This window comes from Cervus elaphus, chromosome 22, assembly GCF_910594005.1.
Source record: "Cervus elaphus chromosome 22, mCerEla1.1, whole genome shotgun sequence".
NCBI lineage: Eukaryota > Metazoa > Chordata > Mammalia > Artiodactyla > Cervidae > Cervus > Cervus elaphus.
Window position 1 is genome coordinate 6,008,904 of NC_057836.1, and position 19,175 is coordinate 6,028,078.

Genomic DNA, 19,175 nt, shown 5'->3' on the forward strand with positions numbered 1-19,175 from the left:
CGCGATTTCAATCCCTGAGTCAGGAAGATCCTCTGGAGGAGGAAATGGCAACCCACTCCAGTAATCTTGCCTGGGTTAAGATTAATCCCATGGACAGAAGAGCCTCAAGAGCTACAGTCCATGGGGTCCGAAAGAGTCAGACATGCTCGAAATGATTGAGCATGCACTAAACCTCAGGGGTGGCAGGCAGTTTGCTGCCACCTTCTCCTACTAGCAGGCATCAATCAAACCTGATTTCCCTCCCTGGGCCCCTTTATCTGCAGGCCCTGAGCTGGTGTGGGATTTGCAGAGGCTGGCATTGGAGTTTGGGAAGAAATGAGTTCCCCTGTCCTAGAGATCTGAAAGATTTTGCTGTTTACTGTGGTAAACAGAGAGGACAGAGTCTTAGCAGGCCCAGAGAAGGTGCCTTCCACAGCCTCCCTCACTCTCCACAGGAAGAGGTCAGCCTATGACCACTCCCTGCCTCCCCACGTGGGGCCAACTGAGCCCCATAACTGTGTTGCCTTGAAACTCCTGCTGCCGGAGGAAAACCCTTTAGCAAACCTGGCACCTGAAGCAACCAGATCCCTGTTCCGGGGACGGCTTCTCACCACACGTTCAAGGCCATCTTGCCATGTGGTCACGTGCACATGTGATGATGGTGGGGTGTCTGCATGTGCAGCTGCGGTGTGTCCAGGGAGCAGCCTGGGGCCACATGTGGTCAGCTTACCGTCAGCAGGGGGCTTGCTGTGGGCAGACTGAGGGGTCTCAGACAGCTGTGAAAGACCCTGAGCATGGCTGAGGATAAACCAATGTTTTCTCAATGGTTCTCATCTTGACAGTGTCTGAAGTCACTCGAAGTGAGCTCACGGACATGCAGAGTTGGAATGAGCTTTAAAGGGCCTCTAAGGCAGCCCCCGTTATTTATAGATGAGTGCCCCTCTTTGTTGCCTTTGCCAGCCTCACACAACCTGTTTAGCCCACTTCACAATGGCTTAATGGTTCCCAGGTCTCCTTCTGGAATGTGGGCTCCTCAAGGGCAGGGTCTATGATCTTTCAGCTCTGATGCCTAGAACCCAGCATCAGGCCTGGCACAGGGATTGGGAGGCATCTGTTGGGTGAATGGGTAGATGGATACGTTGCAGCAGTCACCTCCTCCAGGAAGCCTTCCCTGCTGCCCCAAATAGGTCAGCTGTCACCAGGGAGCATGACTCCTTCAGAGCTCCATTGGGTCGCCATGACCTGTGTGACTTCACTTAGGGTTGGGCCCAGAGCTGGTCCTGGTGGATGAGGTGAATGACTATTGTCCATGTCTGGTGGGTATCAGGAAAGCCTTCCTAGAGCCTCCCACACTTTGAAGGTTTTATGGATGAGGAAGCCAAGTCTGCAAAGGGGTGAGGTCTAGTCCACGGATGTCTGATGGGGACCAGTGGCAGAATTAGGTTGAGGAAATTGGGTCCAAGAAGGTTAGTCTCTCACCAGGTTGCCCAGCTAAGAGACAGAGGGCCTGGACTATGATTCTGGTCAGCCGTGAGGTCCCAGCAGTGGCCCAGACCCCCAACAGCCTTAGCTATGGAGTGTTAGAGGGGGCTGCAGAGACCTTTTCACACCTCCCCTTGCTGCCGTCAGCTCTTCTGAGCCTGGTCTCATTCTCTGTATCTTTTTCTCCCTAACCTCCCCCCAGCATCACTGTCCTTTTATAGTTCCTCCAACTTGCCAGCTTCTTCCTACCCAGGGCCTTTGCACATTCTGTCTCCCCATCCTTCTTCATTTAGCTAAGCTGCTGCATTCCCCACCTGCCTCACCAGGTACCCTGTGCATGGACTCTCAGGGAGCTGCCAGGGCCAGCCCTGCGCTGGCCTCCTGGTCTGAATTAGTCAGGCCTGTTTGTACTGTTTTCTGTCGAGGGGGCAGGCCGGGGGTGAGGAGGGGGCATTTCAGTCCCTTTAAATGCTTCAACTCATTTAACCTTAATTGCTTTGTTTTCATAGACATGTGCTAAGGAAAAGGACCAAATTATAGCTTGAATTGTGTCTTGCTAATCTTAATGAAAAGCTCTCGTTTATAATCAGGACCAGGTCCCAAACGTGGAGCAAACCACCCTCAAATGGCTTGTTTAAATAACTGAGACCCTCCTGATAATCACTGTTTAGTCTGAAACAGCAGTGCACATCACCCCTTCTATGTGTACTTAATTTTTTAAACCATTTATTCAAGTGCTTTCTTCCACTTGCAAGTTCCAACTCGGACCTTTTCCAAAACGTCATAATTAAAACTCTTGCGGGAAATAGCTTTTTGTTTTGGCCACAGTATATCAAATATATTACTATTTTCCATTTTCTGTGAAAAGGAAAAAAATGACAGCCTTATGGGCATCGGAGATCACAAAATTAGCATGTAAGTAATGCATGTAAATAGTCACTTCCTGAATTTTATATCCCCAGGGCCTACTTGTCAGTCAGCAAAGTTAGGTAGATTACAGGCCATGCTATTAAGTGTTTTAACAAAACTCTTAATAACACACCCAGTGATCCATTTAGTTTAACATCAGAAAAAAAACAAAAAAACCTTGAGACCAATTGGCCTTCTGAGGAAATAATGTCTATGACCTTACTAAATCATTTTCATCATCGTTATTACACTCTTGACTGAAACTCCAGATACTATTCTGCTTTTTGGGAGGCCAGCAAAGGCAGTTCAGAGGTGGGCTGGGAGTGGGGGAGGAGGGGAAATTCTTCCAGTCTTAAAACGTGCAATTATGCATGCTAACGTGTGCCCTGCTGAAGATGAAAGCGCTGGAGTCCGGCAGACCAGCGGGCAGGAAGAAATCGGATGTGACTTAAAATTCCAAGCTGCTGTCAGCTAGCAATTAGGCAGCGTGGCTTGCAACTGGTCCCAGATCTGTTGTGGAGCTGAGGTTTCTTGGAGCCCCAGTCCATTTTTGGGAAGGAAAAGTTAAGAGCTTGTATCATTGGCATCAAAGCACCAAGAGGCGTTTGCCTCCCCAAACCTCGGTTTGCCCAGGTGTAAATGCATCCACTGGACCAGATTCAGTTCAGGATGGAGAATGTTCACTGAGCACCTACTCTGTGCCAAGCTCAGGGCTGGGGCCATGACCTGTTTTCCCGATCTCCCCATTCAGGGGAGAAACAGATGGGGAAAGACGTGATCATTAACGGGGCGTGGAAAGTACAGCCGTGGAAATACAGACCAGACTCAGCGGGGTGAGAAGGACAGGGGCCAGCACTGCTGGGGGAGGGGGAAGTCTGAGAGGGCTCCCTGGAGAGGTGGTCATCTGGGCTAAGTTAGGAAGGCAGAGGGGGTCTCGGACACTCCTTCCGGCTCTGATGGTCCCCGAATGCGTCTGTCACAAGGGTGCCAAGGTCTGACTTTATCCCTGCTGACTCGGTGAGTGCAGCAGGTGGCTTAGCCTTCCTCCCATGACGTGGGACCGGAGGCACCTGTCTCACCCAGAGGGCCCCGAGTGGGAGCTGGGGGAGGGACAGCGCCTGGCTCTAGCGAGAGTGCGCGGAAGACAGCACTGGTGCCTGCGAGCGAGCTTTTTCTCCAAATCCCCATCTCTCCCAGGGTTAGAGGGCCTCTGCCCCACCCCCACCCCATCTCTGAGCACCCACCCCCCACCACCCCGGGCAGCAGGCCTCTCCCGTCCCTTCCTCTCGGCCCTCTAGCCTCCTCCTGGCCGCTTCTTATTACAGTGGCTGTATTTGTTTTTCCATCCGAGGAATGCTAACCAGCAAAAACCATTATTTCTAAGAAAATAAACCACGGGCCTTGTCGGCGTTTGAATGCTACTGAAGTGGACGGTGGCCTTCCCCAAAGGCCTTGAGACAAAGAGGGCCGGAGGGCTCGTGTGAGCAGGCAAGGTCAGGGGGTCTCGGAGGGGTGCTTGGAGGGGGTCTTCCAGATGGGCCAGGGCTGCAGCCCCTGGGAGGAGAGAGGGGAAAACCCCAGCTGGCCGGCGTGGACTTGCTGCCCTGTTAATAAGGGCTGCGGCTCAGTCCCCGCCCCCTCCGGGGGCGCCCAGAGGCACGCCCCTCTCCTGGAGACCCCCCACCCCACCCCCTGCCTCTGTCTGGGCCTCCTGCCCTTTGAGTCCAGGGGAGTAGGACTGGATGCAGGTCCGTGAAGACCTGGGCGCCCGTCTGTGTGACTTTGGGCAGGTCTGCGGACCTCTTGGGCCTTAGCATGCATGCTTAGTCACTTCAGTCGTGTCTGACTCTCTGCGACCCTATGCACCATGGCCTGCCAGGCTCCTCTGTCCTTGGGATTCTCCAGGCAAGAATACTGGAGGGGGTTGCCATTTCCTTCTCCATGGGCCTTAGTGTGCTGACTGCAAATTCAGGCCTCTAGTCTGCTGCCAGCCTGCCTGGCTTCCAGTCTTGGCTTTGCCACTTACTACCTGGGTGATGTAGCACACGTCCCTTCAGTTCTCTGAGCCTCAGTTTCTCTTTCTGTGATAGGGAGAGTGAAGCCCTTCCTGCTTAAGAGTTTAGCTGCGGACCGTTGGAAGATGGTAGGCAGTCCCCCTTGCTGTTATTGGCATGACGAATAGAGGGCAACTCCACTGGCAATCTGGAGAGAAAGAGAGTAAAATCAAAGTGCACCAGGCCAGCCATGGGCCAGAGCCCAGAGGGCAGCCTGTGGGTTTAGGGGGAGAAGCCTGAGCTGCGAGTCTTAGGTTCAAGCTGCGAGTCTTGGGTTCAGCCCCAGCCTGCTGATATGATCAGCTCTTCAGTTCCCCTCTCTGGGTTCAGTTATCCTTTTACCAAATCCAGGGGTGCTCTGGAAGAGCTCTAGGACCCCAACCTGCCCGTTTCAAGTGGTGGCTCAGGTTTTTGGGCAACTGTATTTCTGACGATCCTTCTGTTGAGTTCACGGGGTTGGGTCCGTGGAGCACCCCCTCAGAGCCTGCAGTCTCAGGATCTGGGGCGTCCCCCCTGCCTTTTTGGTAATGGGGGTGGGAGAATGACTGTCCTTCTGATTGGCAAGGGAGCAGCGGGAGCCTCAGCTCTGAGCTGGCAGCTCCTCGCTCCCATCTTGAACACTCTGATAAGGCTGCTCCCCATCACCCAGGTTGCTTGGGCATCTGCTAGGCCTGATGTCAGAACCTGGGGACAGCAAAGGGTCCAGAGTGTTTGGGAGTGAGAAAGGGAGTAATTAACTGGCCCTTCGGGTTTGGTAGGCAAGTCCCAGCCTGATACTGGAGAGCCACAAAGCTCACTGTGAGCCCACACGGGGCAGAGGGCACTTGAGGTCAGTTCACAGTGAGCGTCTGCACCCAGGCAGAGCCCCCGAGACTCCCCAGCATGATGTATGAGGCCACTGACAGCATTAACTGAGAAAAACAGCTTCAATGAGATATGATCCACGTACTATACCATCACCCACTTAAAGTACACAATTCCATGCCTTTTAGTATATTTACAGACTTGTGCACCCATCACCAAAATCAACTTTAGACCCTTTTCATTACTCCAAAAAGAAACCCTGTACCCCTTAGGCATTGCTCCCCAGCTTCCCAGTCCCCAGAAACCACTAATCTGGTTTCTGTCTCAATACTTTTGGCTCTTCTATAGACGTCATATAAATGGAAGCCTACGAAACGTGGCCCTTTGTGACTGAGAAAGCATTCTCCAAAGTCTGATGGCCTGGCCCACTTCCTGGCCCCCCTTGTATTAGCTGTGTGACCTCGGGCAGGGCGGCAACACCTCTGAGCCTTGGTTTCCCTTGCTGTCAGATAAAGATGTTCATACCCACTTCTTAGGGTGTTCGTAGCCAAGGGCCTGCGTACAGCCTCATACAGTCCATGGACTGCATACAGTCCATGAGGGCTCCAATTGAGATGGCTACTCATTCGTTCAATGCCAAGCAGACTTTGCAGAGACACGCTGCTACTGCTGAACCTGCAGCTCAACAGGACACAGTTCTTGCGCCATGGAAGTCGCAGCCTCGAAGGACACATACATAGCAAGTGACAGGAATGACAGTGTCCTTTCAGGGAGCCGCGGGGCCCAGAAAGTGGGGAGAAGCACCCCCCTCCCCGCCCCTGTCTGCCAGGCAATTTGCAAGAGTTCAGAGCGGGCAGTGATGCGGAGGCTCAGTCTGTGGAAGGGCGTGGGTGTCTGTGAGCTCCGGGCAGAGGAAAACAACGTGAGCAAAAACGTGGAGGCCCGAAGCCGTGCAGGCCACTGGGAGAGGTCAGCCCACAGCTCAAACCCCATGGTTACCTTGGATCATGGGTTGACTGGGGGGAGGACCTTCCCACCCTCTGGCTGAGCCATGGTCATTGTGCGCCGTTAGGAATGAAAAAGTATATAGATTTGTGTTGGTTTTGCATGACCTTTGACCTTTCCCATAATTAACTGCTGGGCCCACTTCTGGCATTGTCTCGGCAGAAGGGAAACCTGATCGATGGATGCCAGGAGTCCGCCGAGAGCGGGCCTCATTACTCAGTCATTACAAACCCAGAGCTTAACCCTGTGCCACCGGAGACAGGGGGCTTAATCCTTCCTGCTGGGCGGCCCTGCGGAACCACCTTCCCTCGAATGTAATTAGCCAACAAACCGGATTAAGATTTATTCACCAATAAGGACTCAACTTCCTAAGCCATACATCTCTCCCAGAATGGTTGCCTGATCTAAGGAGTGCATGGTTTTTCCTAAAGCCCCAGACAAAGGAGAAGACGTGTTAGCGCCCAGCCAGGGAAGGGTTCTTTGTTAGAGCGTTTGCTCTCCACTGTCTGCAAGGAATGTCGAGAAAAATGCCAATTTCAAAGGGACACAGGGAGATATAGTCAGTAATGATTTCTGAGAGTGGCGCGTAGGGTGCTTTAAAAATCCTCATTTGGAGAACCTTTCCGGTCAGTCCTGATTTTTAGAACTAAAATGCCCTAAATGGTATTGAAATGAGAAGAATCTCTGACTCATTGTAGTAGACTCTCTTCGAACTGAGGCACTACAGAATAAATGTACATTTTATGGGGCGGCAAGAATCAATTTTGAATTTAAAAAAAAAAAAAAACCCAAACTCTTCCCACTCGAGTCCAAGCCAGTGTTGTTGGCACGTAACTACAGCTGTGGGATCGTGCGTGCATGCTGCCATTTTAATATTGGAAAAGTGGAATTGCGTGACCTTTTAAAATCCTATAATGAGCAGCTCCCTGTGCTGTTTTTCTCTGCTCTGTTGGATGTTGGAAGCTGTTTTCTGTTGGGACTTGAGTTCTCATTAAACAAAAAATCCAAGCTGGAGAAGAAGCAGGGATGTTTGGGGCGAGCTATTGGCCTTCTTATCCTGAGCACTCGGGTTGAAGCTTTGTCCTGGCCACTTTCTCTGATATGAACATCTCTGTCACTACCTCTTAACCCCAGGAGCAGGTATGGACCTTGGAAATAAATGCGATGATGCACATGATGTCTCTTCCCCAACTTTCTTCTTAATAACTTTTTGAAGCATAAAGCACTTTTAAAAAGTGTTCATCTCATGCACCCTGAGGATGTGGCTCCAGTAGGAATAGAGCCTGCATCTGAATGCATCCCATGCTCCCCTACCTGGGAAGACATCAGTCATGCTGGGCCTCGGTCTTGGCATCAGGACAATGGAAGCAGTGGTCACACGAGCTTGCCACACTGCTTCATCCCTGTGCTCTCTGCTTCTTCGGTGCTGAAGCCATCCTCCCTCTGTGTGTCTGTGTTTTCACATGGTTTTCTCCTTTCTGTCCGAAAATCCTCTCTGTACGTCTTTATCCAAATTTCCTTCTTAGAAGAACACCAGTTGTTGGATTAGGCCCATCCAACTCCCACACACACACACACACACACGCTTCAGTCATGTCCAACGCCTTGCAACCCCACGGACTGTAGCCCGCCAGGCTCCTCTGTCCATGGGATTCTCCAGGCAAGAATACTGGAGTGGGTGGCCATGCCCTCCTCCAGGGGATCTTCCCAACCCGGGGATCAAACTCGTGTCTCTTATGTCGCCTGCATTGGCAGGCAGCTTCTTTACAACTAGCACCTCCTGGGAAGCCTGTACTCCACTACAACCTTATCTAAAGCTTGATTACATCTGCAAAGATCCTATTTCCAAATCAAGTCACATTCACAGGTACTGAGGGTTAGGACATCAGCACCTCTTTTGAGGGACACAAACTCACAACAGCCCTTTGAGAATAAATATCTAGACCAGTCTCTCAAAGCAAAAGAAATAAAAGTGAAAAGCAACAAATGAGACCTACTCAAACTTAAAAGTTTTTGCACAAGCAAAGAAAACCATAAACTAAACAAAAAGATAATGTATGGAATGGGAGAAAATGTTTGCAAATGATGCAACCAACAAGGGCTTAATTTCCAAAATATACAAACAGCTCATATAACTCAATATGCAAAATAATAAAAACCCAATAAAAAAATGGGCAAGAGATATAAATAGATGTTTCCCCAAGAAAGACTTACAGATGGCCAACAGGCACATGAAAAGATGTTCAATGTTGCTAATTATTAGAGAAATGCAATTCAGAACCACAATGAAGCATCATCTCACACTGGTCAGAATGGCCATCATCCAGAAGTTTACAAATAATGCTGGAGAGGGCGAAGAGAAAGAGAACCCTCCTACACTGTTGATGGAAATGTAAAGTGGTGTGGCCACTATGGAAAACACTACGGAGATTCCTCAAAAAACTGAAAATATAGTTGCCATATGAGCTAGCAATCCATTCCTGGGTATATAAACAGACAAAACTATAATTTGAAAAGATACATGCACCCTTATGTTCGTAGCAGCACTATTTACAATATCCAAGACATGGAAACAACCCAAGTGTCCATCAACAGACAAGTGGTTTAAGAGGATACAGTACATATATGTTGGGTTGGCCAAAAAGCAAACTTTTTGACCCACTCAATACAATGGAATATTACTCAGCCATAAAAAAGAATGAAACATTGCCATTTGCAGCAACATGCCTGGAGCTAGAGATTGTCATTCTAAATGAATTGAGTCAAACGAAGAAAGACAAATATTATGTCACTTACATGTGGGATCTAAAAGATAATACAAATGGATCTATTTACAAAACAAAAGCAGACTCACATACCTAGAAAACACACTTAGAGTCATCAAGGGAGGAAGGAGGAATTAGGAGTATAGGATTAACAGATACCAACCAGTAAACATAAAGCGGATAAACAATAGAGACTTAGCACATAGCGCAGGGGACTATATTCAATATCTGGTAATAGCCTATAGTGGGAAATAATCTGAAAATATATCGCTGAATCACCTTGCTCTACAGCTGAAACTAACACAATATCGTAAATCAACTACACTTCAAATTTTAAAAAAAAGATTAAATAACTAGAGAGCTTGGCTCTGTCCCCCGCCACTCCTTCACCCTCTCCCCACTCCATCTGCCTATTCCTCATTCTCTAGCTTTAACAGTCCTTACATAGCGATCCGACATAGAAAGTGGACTGGTGGTTGCCAAGGGGGAAGGGCCTGGGGGGAGGGCTAGAGAGGGAGACTGTGGTTAGCAGATGTAAGCTGGAATATATGGAAAGGATAAACAACAAGGTCCTACTGTATAGCACAGAGAACTATATTCAGTAGTCTATGGTAAACCAGAATGGAAAAGAATATTTAAAAAGAATGTATATATACACATATATCACTTTGCCGTACAGCAGAAATTAACACAACATTGTAAATCAACTGTTCAGTTCAGTCGTTCGTGTCCCACTCTTTGTGACCCCATAGACTGCAGCACGCCAGGCCTCCCTGTCCATCACCAACTCCCGGAGTTCACCCAAACCCATGTCCCTTGAGTCAGTGATGCCATCCAACCATCTCTTTCTCTGTTGTCCCCTTCTCCTCCTGCCTTCAATCTTTCCCATCATCAGGGTCTTTTCAAATGAATCAGTTCTTCACATCAGGTGGCCAAACTATTGGAGTTTCAGCTTTAGCATCAGTCCTTCCAATGAATATTCAAGACTTCAATTTGTACTTCAATAAAAATATTTTTTAAGTGGCCCGAGATGGATGGGCATCTTGGAGGCCTGTGGGACCTCCTCTGGGGCTGGCGGCTCTTGGATACGGTTTTTACAATAATAAACCTGCTTGCTTTGGCAGAGTTTTTTGTTTGTTTGTTTATGTGTTTATCTCTCATGCATTAAAGGGTGAGGTGCACATGATTTTAAAAAACAAAAATTCAAGGCAAAGATGCAGAAAATCAGGGGAGGTTTGACTTGTGAGCAGATGTTCTCCATTCAAGATGCTGGATGGGCAGGTAAAGCAGGCTGGCCTCAGAAGCCTGTTGGAGCACTCCAGGGCTGGTGATTGGAGAAGAGCTGATCATTCTAAGAAGTGCTCAGATCTGGGGGAATCTTTGGGGAATGGATTAAGGGAAGAAATGTGAACAGTAGACACTGCTCTCTTCAGGGCATTAACATCCACTGTGGCCTACACTATGGGGAGTCAAAGGAAGGGAAAGGCTAGAGCTGTTTTTTGGTATTTAAGTTCATTTTTAGTTTATTTATTTATTACTATTTTTTGTCTGCTTCGCGTGGCTTTTGCAATCTTAGTTCCCCAATCAGGGATTGAACCTGTGTCCCCTGCAGTGAAAACACAGAGTCCTAACCACTGGACCGCCAGGGAAGTCCTAGAGTTGTTATATTGACTATCCAATCAATCTCTTTAGAAAAGCAATCTCTTTGTAATGCGTTATGTGTATGGTGATCAAATAGTTTATCATTTTGACACTAGAAAGTTTGCTATTAGTAATTATCAGACAATAGGCATAAACTAGAGCTTTGCCAGGCAAATTTGGGTGTATGATTATCTTAACTGGGGAAAGACATCTTTCTTAGACAATGTCTTAAAACAGTTTATGCAACTGAATTTTATGGATGTGGTGACTCTGTAACTGATTGTGTTTCCCTCTTTACCTTGGCTTCTAGGAGGCTCAGAGCCATATTTGTGGCCTTCCTTTTGTAACTGTGCTGGAATTACCAAACATATTTCTGCATACATTCACCAGCTTTCTCTTCTTCAACCTATTTTATTTCTCTTCAGCACAAGATAGATAGATAAGGGACTCTCAAGAGTCTTCTCCAACACCACAGTTCAAAAGCATCCATTCTTCGGCACTCACCTTTCTTTATGGTCCAGCTCTCACATCCATACATGACAACTGGAAAAACCATAGCTTTGACTAGACAGAACTTTGTTGGCAAAGTAATGTCTCTGCTTTTTAATATGCTGTGTAGGTTGGTCATAGCTTTTCTCCCAAGGAGAAAGTGTCTTTTAATTTCATGGCTACTGTCACCATCTGCAGTGATTTTGGAGCCCCAAAAATAAAATCTGTCACTGTTTTCATTGTTTCCCCATCTATTTGCCACGAAATGATGGGACCAGATGCCATGATCTTAGTTTTCTAAATTTTGAGCTTTAAGCCAGCTTTTTCACTCTCCTCTTTCATCAAGAGGCTCTTTAGTTCTTCTTTGCTTTCTGCCATAAGGGTGGTATCATCTGCATATCTGAGGTTATCGATATTTCTCCTGGCAATCTTGATTCCAGCTTGTGCTTCATCCAGCCTGGCATTTCACATGATATACTCTACATATAAGTTAAATAAGCAAGGTGACAATATACAGCCTTGAGGTACTCCTTTCCTGATTTGGAACCAGTCTGTTGTTCCATATCCAGTTCTAACTGTTGCTTCTTGACCTGCATACAGATTTCTCAGGAAGCAGGTAAGGTGATCTGGTATGCCCATCTCTTTCAGAACTTTCCACAGTTTGTTGTGATCCACACAGTCAAAGGCTTTGGCATAGTCAATAAAGCAGAAGTAGATGTTTTTCTGAAACTCTCTCTTTTTTGATGATCCAACATATGTTGGCAATTTGATCTCTGGTTCCTCTGCCTTTTCTAAATCCAGCATGAATATCTGGAAGTTCATGGTTCACATACTGTTGAAGCCTGGCTTGGAGAATTTTGAGCATTACTTTGCTAGCGTGTGAGATGAGTGCAATTGTGCAGTAGTTTGAACATTCTTCGGTATTGCCTTTCTTTGGAATTGGAATGAAAACTGACCTTTTCCAGTCCTGTGGCCACTGCTGAGTTTTCCAAATTTGCTGGCATATTGAGTGCAACACTTTAACAGCATCATTTTTTAGGACTGGAAATAGCTCAACTGGAATTCCATCACCTCCACTAGAAAAGACATGGGCTTTGTAAACAGAAAGGCTTTGTTTTGATCCTTGCCCTACCAGTTATTATGTGACCTTGAGCAATTACCTCTCTGCACTTTAGTTTGCTCAGCCATGAAATGGAGTTAAAACACCTACTCCAGAGGGTTGGTGTATGTTTCAGGAGTAGATACCTACATACTGAGGTACAACGTGAGAGGAAGAGACTTCTGCCCAACATGAAATAAAACTCCTTCCCCTCAGTCTGACTGATCCAGCCTAAGTCACATGCCCACCCTGGGAACAATAGCAGCCGTTAATTCTATGTAATATTTGGTGAGACTGACCAGGCTCCACCCCCAGAGTTGGGACCAGGCTACCTTCTCCTGAGTCATCTACATGAATGAAAGAAAGGAGGGAGGCAATAGTCTGGGAGCTGCTGGTTTGGATCTGCTGAGAGATGGTGCCATGTTTATAGGTAGTAGAAATGGGTGACCAGTTTGCAGACCGCACCCATGTTAAGAGTGTAGAAGATTCACATGTTGGTAGCTGATTAGATGTCAGTGGAGAAATGGAAGGATAACAATATTTACTGGGATGGAGAACCCCAGGGAAGTGCAGGTTGATGAGTTAAAGTTGGTCCATACTGCCTTTGGAGTGAATGTGGACGATCTAGGGGGAGAGGAGGTAGTTAGATTGGTATATCTGGGGCTCTGTCGAAAGGTCAGAGCCACAGAGATTGAGAGGTAATCGATATCCCAGTCTTTATAAATCCATGTGCCCTTTCAAACACAAAATGTTATACTCTGCTTTTAATGTTATTTAAAACTTCTAAGTACATTAAGTATACTGATCGAGCAATTTAAATGACTTACAGCACTGAGCCTGCTTCCCAGCAGTCACTGATGGCCTCTGCAGGCGGGAAGCCTGCTGACTCTTGCACCTCTGCAGATCCAGGCTGCTTGTTCTTCCCTCATCATGGCTGGGTGGATGGGTACCAGAAGAAGGCTGCACAGACCCTGTATTCTATCACTTTCAGGGCTGTGGTATTTCCTCTGCTGGCAGCATTCCTGGCAGACAGGTGTCCAGACAGTGCTTGGTCATCTCCAGAGTCAGAGGGCTCACTACCTCATGAGACAGGCTCTGTCTTCCCGATGGGACATACCTACCCCTGAACATTAATTAATTGGTCCTTCTGGCTTTTCTCTACTCTGTGTAGCTCTGTCCTCTGGACCATGTGGAGAGAGCACAGAGCTGGGTGTCTCCCCTTGCCAGCCCCTCAGGCATTTGTGGAAGCGGCCAGGCTTGCCTTCAGTTCCCTCTTCTTAAGGGTGGCCCCTTCCTGCTTCCGGTTAGGATGTGGAAACACTTCCGGTTCTGCTGTGAGAGGCTTCCGGTTGCCATCTTTTCGTGAGCTTGTAGAGGTTGAGATGGGTAGGTTCAACGCCACCAGTACCCCTCGTTCTAATGGGGGATTGCACAGGTTCGAATCCCACTTATATAACACGTCGAGGTGTGACCCTTGGCAAGGCTTTGGCCTTGCTGTGCCTCAGCTTCTTTGATTCCCTTGTAAAATTGGAATACAGATGACCGGGGTCTGTGCCTCGTAGTTAATGCGGGGATTGGAGCCTTAATGACACATGGTGTCACCCCTGGGACTTGGGTAGCTCATTGAATGTTAACTGGACTCGCTGCTATAGCTCTCTGGCCCTCTCTAATCTCTGGAACTCCAGAACTGATAGCTGTTTGACCCCTGATGGGAAATGTTGAGAAACACTTAGAACGGCAAAAAGGGTGACCTTTAGGAAGGCTATTAGCCATTGTTCATGAGACAGACGTCTTTGTTGTAACAAGGAAACTGAAGCAGTAGAAATTCAGATCTGGAAGGAAACCCTGGGGGGCGTATACGGCCTTTTGTCTCATTCCAGAAGTTATGTTTTTTGGTGGTATGAGAAGTTCATTTATTTCTTAGCCCCTCTCCCACAAGTAATGAGCTCTCCGCGCTGGGCACCTTTCAAATAGCCTGAAAAGAGCCAGTTTGGGGGGATTTTAGATAGGGCCCCTGCATGCTGTTAGTGTTGAAAGGGCTTCAAGGGGGCCAGAGCTGAGTGTGAATCTTGCCTGCTTCACCATCGGGGGATCTGAAAGTCACTCCAGTCATGCCTGCCACATGACCTTGCTCCCCAGGTTGGTGGCTGACTGCGTTCCAAAGCCAAGATCTTCATCTTTGTAACCTTTGGATCAGCTCCCCAGCCCCAGCAAGGACTTGAGTCAGTGAATGCCTGTTGAGTCATCCCCTAACCACTCATGTCCCCGTGTCTTCAGTAGTAGGGGGGCAGAGGACCCCTGCGGCTTCCTCTGACACTTCTCATGCACCTCACTTTGCAGACATCGACGAGTGTGAGAATGACTTCTACAATGGGGGCTGCGTCCACGAGTGCATCAACATCCCGGGGAACTACAGGTGCACCTGCTTTGACGGCTTCATGCTGGCACACGACGGACACAACTGCCTGGGTGAGTGATGCCGCTGTGCCCTGCCCACTGGGCACTCCCTGCCTCTCTCTCAACTCCAGCTGGTAACGTTGGGGGCAGTGGGAAGGCTTGTCCTCTTTCGGCTCCTTGGGTCGAGAAGACCCCCTGGAGAAGGGAATGGCAACCCATTCCAGTATTCTTGCCTGGGAAATCCCATAGATAGAGGAGGTGGGAGGGCTACAGTCCCTGGGGTTGTAAAAGAGTCTGACATGACTTAGTGTCTAAACAACAACAGTGATTAGTTTGCTAGGACTGCTGTAACAAAATAGCAGAGCTTGAGGGCCTTAAACTGAAAAAATTTATTTTCTCACAGTCCTGGAGGCTGGAAGTCCGAGGACAAGGTGCTGGTGGTTTGTTTTTAATCTGAGGGTCTCTCCTTGGATTGCCAATGGCCACCTTCTTGCTGTGTGTTCACATGGTCATCTCTCGGCATGCACGTATCTGGTGTTTCTCTGTCTTTCTCTCTTTGCCCTAATCTCCTCTTTCTACAAGGATACCAGTCATATTGCAGTAGAAGCCATCCTGACAACTCATTTTCAACGTAATTACCTTTTTAAAGGTCCTATCGTAAATATGGTCATGTTCTGAGGGTAAGGGTTAGACCTTCAACATATAAATTTCGGAGAAACATAATTCAGCCCATAACAAGGATTCTTATATACTTCCAGATTCTCCTAGTTCAAATACATATATTTTTAAGCCAGTTGTATAAATTTATGAGTAATGCAAACTTTCTGGGTACAACTGGGAAAATGTAGAACAAAGAAAAACTGGAAAGCATCTTAGTTTCTCTGGAGTGTTTGTTTTCAGGCATCTCTCTGCACCCGGGTGTGATTACCTGTAGTTGCAATCAGGTACCTGGCCCTTGTCATCACCATTTTCCTAGTTGCCTCATCATTTGATCAGTGACTAACAACCTGGGGCTGCTGTAACAGAGTAACACACTGGATGACCTGAGTGATAGAACTTTATTCTGTCAGAGTCCTAGAGGCTCAAAGTCTGAAGCTGTGGTGTCAGCGAGGTTGGTCCCTATGAGGCTTAGGGGGAGGACCTGTTTCTCTCCCAGCTTCTGGTAGCCTCGGGCTTGTCTTTGAGCGTAGATCACTTTTCTTCTCTGTTTTCACATTGTTTTTGTTCTCTGCATGCCCATCTCTGTGTCCAAATGTCCTCTCTTCCTAAGGACACAGTCCTGTTGGATTAGGGGGCACCCTGCCGAAACATCTTAACTTGATCATCTGCCGGTAACCTATCTCCAAAAAAGGTTACCCACACCAGCCCTGGGGGTCAGGACTTCAGCATCTTGGGAGGGATGTAATTAAACCCATAACAGAGGTGGTTTGCGGTCCACAGCAGGAGGAACAGCTCCTGGTAGAAAGCCCATGGTCTCCAAGCAGGTGCTCCTGTCCCCCCAGCCGTCTTCTGCTGCCCGTTGCTGAGTGACCTGGGGAACAACGGCTGGAGCCTCAGGGGTGAGGCCGTGGACTTAGCAGGGGTGTGGCGTGGCCGTGAACACGTTCTTAAGGTCACTGAGCCTCGGGGTCTTGTTGGTAAAGGGAGGTTGTGCAGAGCAGCTGTCTCATACGCTGCTGTGAGCGGTAACTGCGATCATGTCCAGGCAGCTGAGAAGTGTGCTGAGTCCCAGGGCGATCAGCCCTGGGAGGTGTTCCCATCACCCTGACAGCCACAGGAATAACATGCTGTCGGCCTCACCAGGTTGTGTCTGAGAATGAAATAGCACGGTGATGTGGCTGGTGCTTGGTGAGTATAGTCAGCAAACAGGCATCAGTATTACTGTAGGTGACTCGGCCACCCTTCTGTGGTTGGACATTTACATTGTTTGCTTATTTTGTTTGTTTGATTTTGCCATCAGAACCCAGAGGTGATTCTTGGCATAGAACATTTTTTCTTGCTTTCCCAACTGCTTCCTTAGCAAGTCTTCCTGGAACTTCTGGGTCAAAAGGATTATTTGGATTTTTTGGTGGCACTTGATGCAGTGTCTCCTGGAAGGGCTGGGTAAACTTTCTATCGTGCCAGCTGGGCTTTTGGTGTATGCATAGAAAGCTTGTGAAGGAGGAAATGGCAACCCACTCCAGTATTCTTGCCGGGAGAATCCCGTGGACACAGGAGCCTGGTAGGCTACAGTGTAGGGGGTCACAAATAGTTAGAAACAGCTGAGTGACTGGGCATGTGTGCTAGGAAGCTTGAGATCCCCAGTGCTCTGAAACTCCTCCAGAATTATCAGTGTATCTCCAGTTCCTCTGCCTGTTTTTGTTTAATGCACACTGGATCTCAGATGAGCTGTTATGGGAAACAGATCTGTAAACATGTAATTACACCCAAAGAAAGTGCCGAAACGGAGGTCTGGACAGCAAACTATGGAAGCCCAGAGGGGTCTATGAAGAGTTACCCTTCATGGGCTGTGGGGGGGGGGGAGGGCGGTGGTGGGAAGTGTGCCTGACTCCTCTGCGGGACCTCAAAGAGGAGGTTGCCTTGAACAGAATCTCCAGAGGTAGCGGTGAGGGCAGGGCCTGTGTGGAGAGCCGTGGGTGGCTCCTTGAGGCTGGGCTCGGGGGGAGTGGGAGGAATGCTGGGAGGTGGAGCTGGAGAGGAAGGCAGAGCCTTCGATGAGACTGGAGAGAACTGAGGCTGGACTGCATTTCTTGTACCAGACACCACGTTCAGTATTGTTCACGTTTTATCTCATGTAATCCTCCCAAGAAGCGTAAACATTTAACCGTCCGGCCTGTTGGCCCCTTTTTTCAGATGATAGAGTCCATTTCAGGAACGGATTAGTCCATGAAGACAGACCTGACAGTCTGCCTGTCGGGCATGTCCTGACAGGAGCAGGCATATCACCAGTGGTCAAGAGGCCAGACCTTGGGACCTGCAGGCTCTGGGCTCCACCCCTGGTTCTGCCAGTTATCAGCTGTGTGACCTTTGGCCACTTCACCACTAGGCCTGTTTCCTCACCAGAAACAGCATTCGCCGTCACTGTCCTGTCAGGCTCTCACGAGCACTGAATGGGGTTGTGGGTGCTGAGCATCTGGAGAGTGGCTGGCACAGAGCACGCAAATGTAGCGGGCCTTGCTTAGCCTGGTCGACTTTCAGACCAGACGTATCAAGGTGGGCTAGTCTGACGCCTCTGACACCTCGTGGGGGCCGGGCCTGCTGGCTGCAGTCCCCGGGCTGTGTCACACACACAGGCTCCCCTTCCCCTCACACCTCTCTTACCTGGATAGAATCACCTGTTTGTAAGCACCCTTATTCCTGGCTACGGCGGGCAGGTATACCCAACGCCTCCAGACTAATGGAGTCTGTGCAGGTTTTGGTTTCAACAACGTGATTTCCACAGTGGATTCTTTTTATACTGATTAATTTAAGGAACTGGGTAAGACTCCCCCACCCCCACCTCTGAGCACAGATTGCAACTTCATACGGCTCTAACGCACGCATATGGCAGCCAAGAAAAGGCTCTCTCTGTTGCTCCTCTGCTTTTAGCTGAGGGCAGACGCTTCGCAACAGACGTCTTGATGTTTGGGCTTTTTCCTTCTCACGGCAAAACTCCGGCTCTGGAGAAGTCAGACCTCGGTTCCAACCGGCTCCAGCCCTGCCTGACAACACAAAGCCACAACCTCCTCACCCACAAAACGCTGAAAACGTGCCCAGCGCAGTGTTGGGATCTCAAAGGCTTGTAAACACTGGCTGAAACCGTCATGCTGTAGGAGGAAGCTCGACTTAATGGAGTTGGAAGATGTGGTCCAAATTCTGTCACCATTGCTCATGAGTTTTATGGTTTGAGAGCAGTTACTCAGACTCTCCAAGTCTCAGTTCCCCTAACTGCAGAATGGGTCAGGAGTACCTGTCTCAGGGTCACCGTGCCAGTTAAATAAGAGAGTAGACCTGGAGAGCTGCGCGTACTGCTGGGCGGTTCTGCGCAGGTCGGGGGTGTTGTCGCATTGCTGCAGAGGTTTCAGGCTCCTCGCCCGCAGTCCAGCCCGTGAACGTGCTTGCTTTCCCTCCCGCTCACCCCATATTGCTGATGTGATGATGATGGCGGTGGGGATTGAATTATTTGTCCACATTTATAAATCAAGGGATGTCACATAAAACTCAGTATTTCCAGCTCTGTTCCTACTTGGCCCTAATCCTCCCATCCCTGACTTTGTGGGTCTGGGGCAGGAATGCATATCCCACATGGCCAGATATGTAAAGATTGTTAGGAAGCTTCAAACTAAAATATGTTCAATCTCTTCTGCCTTGACAAGCAGTCCTTCCTTGTGACTTGGAAGGCTGGAGTGGAATTTAGAATTCTAGGACTTCTTGGAGTTTCATGCCAGAAAGTGGTAGCGTGGGCAATGCCTGCTCCCCGCCCCCTCTTCTCACCCCTGGCCCTGTCCTATACCACAGGGTGCCTGAGGGCCCCCTAACCTGAGTGTGTAAATCCTGGACATTTGCCTTGAA

At 48.7% G+C, this 19,175-nt stretch overlaps 1 protein-coding gene across 4 annotated transcripts in view; it reads left to right on the forward strand.

The window, feature by feature from the left end:
• Positions 1–19,175, forward strand: part of SCUBE1 (signal peptide, CUB domain and EGF like domain containing 1) — a 131,505-nt gene that overhangs the window by 6,920 nt on the left and 105,410 nt on the right. For all 4 annotated transcript variants that reach the window (XM_043881393.1, XM_043881395.1, XM_043881394.1 and 1 more), the window contains exon 3: positions 14,568–14,696. In XM_043881393.1, coding sequence (XP_043737328.1) covers positions 14,568–14,696 — 129 coding nt within the window. The remainder of the gene's footprint in view (positions 1–14,567; positions 14,697–19,175) is intronic.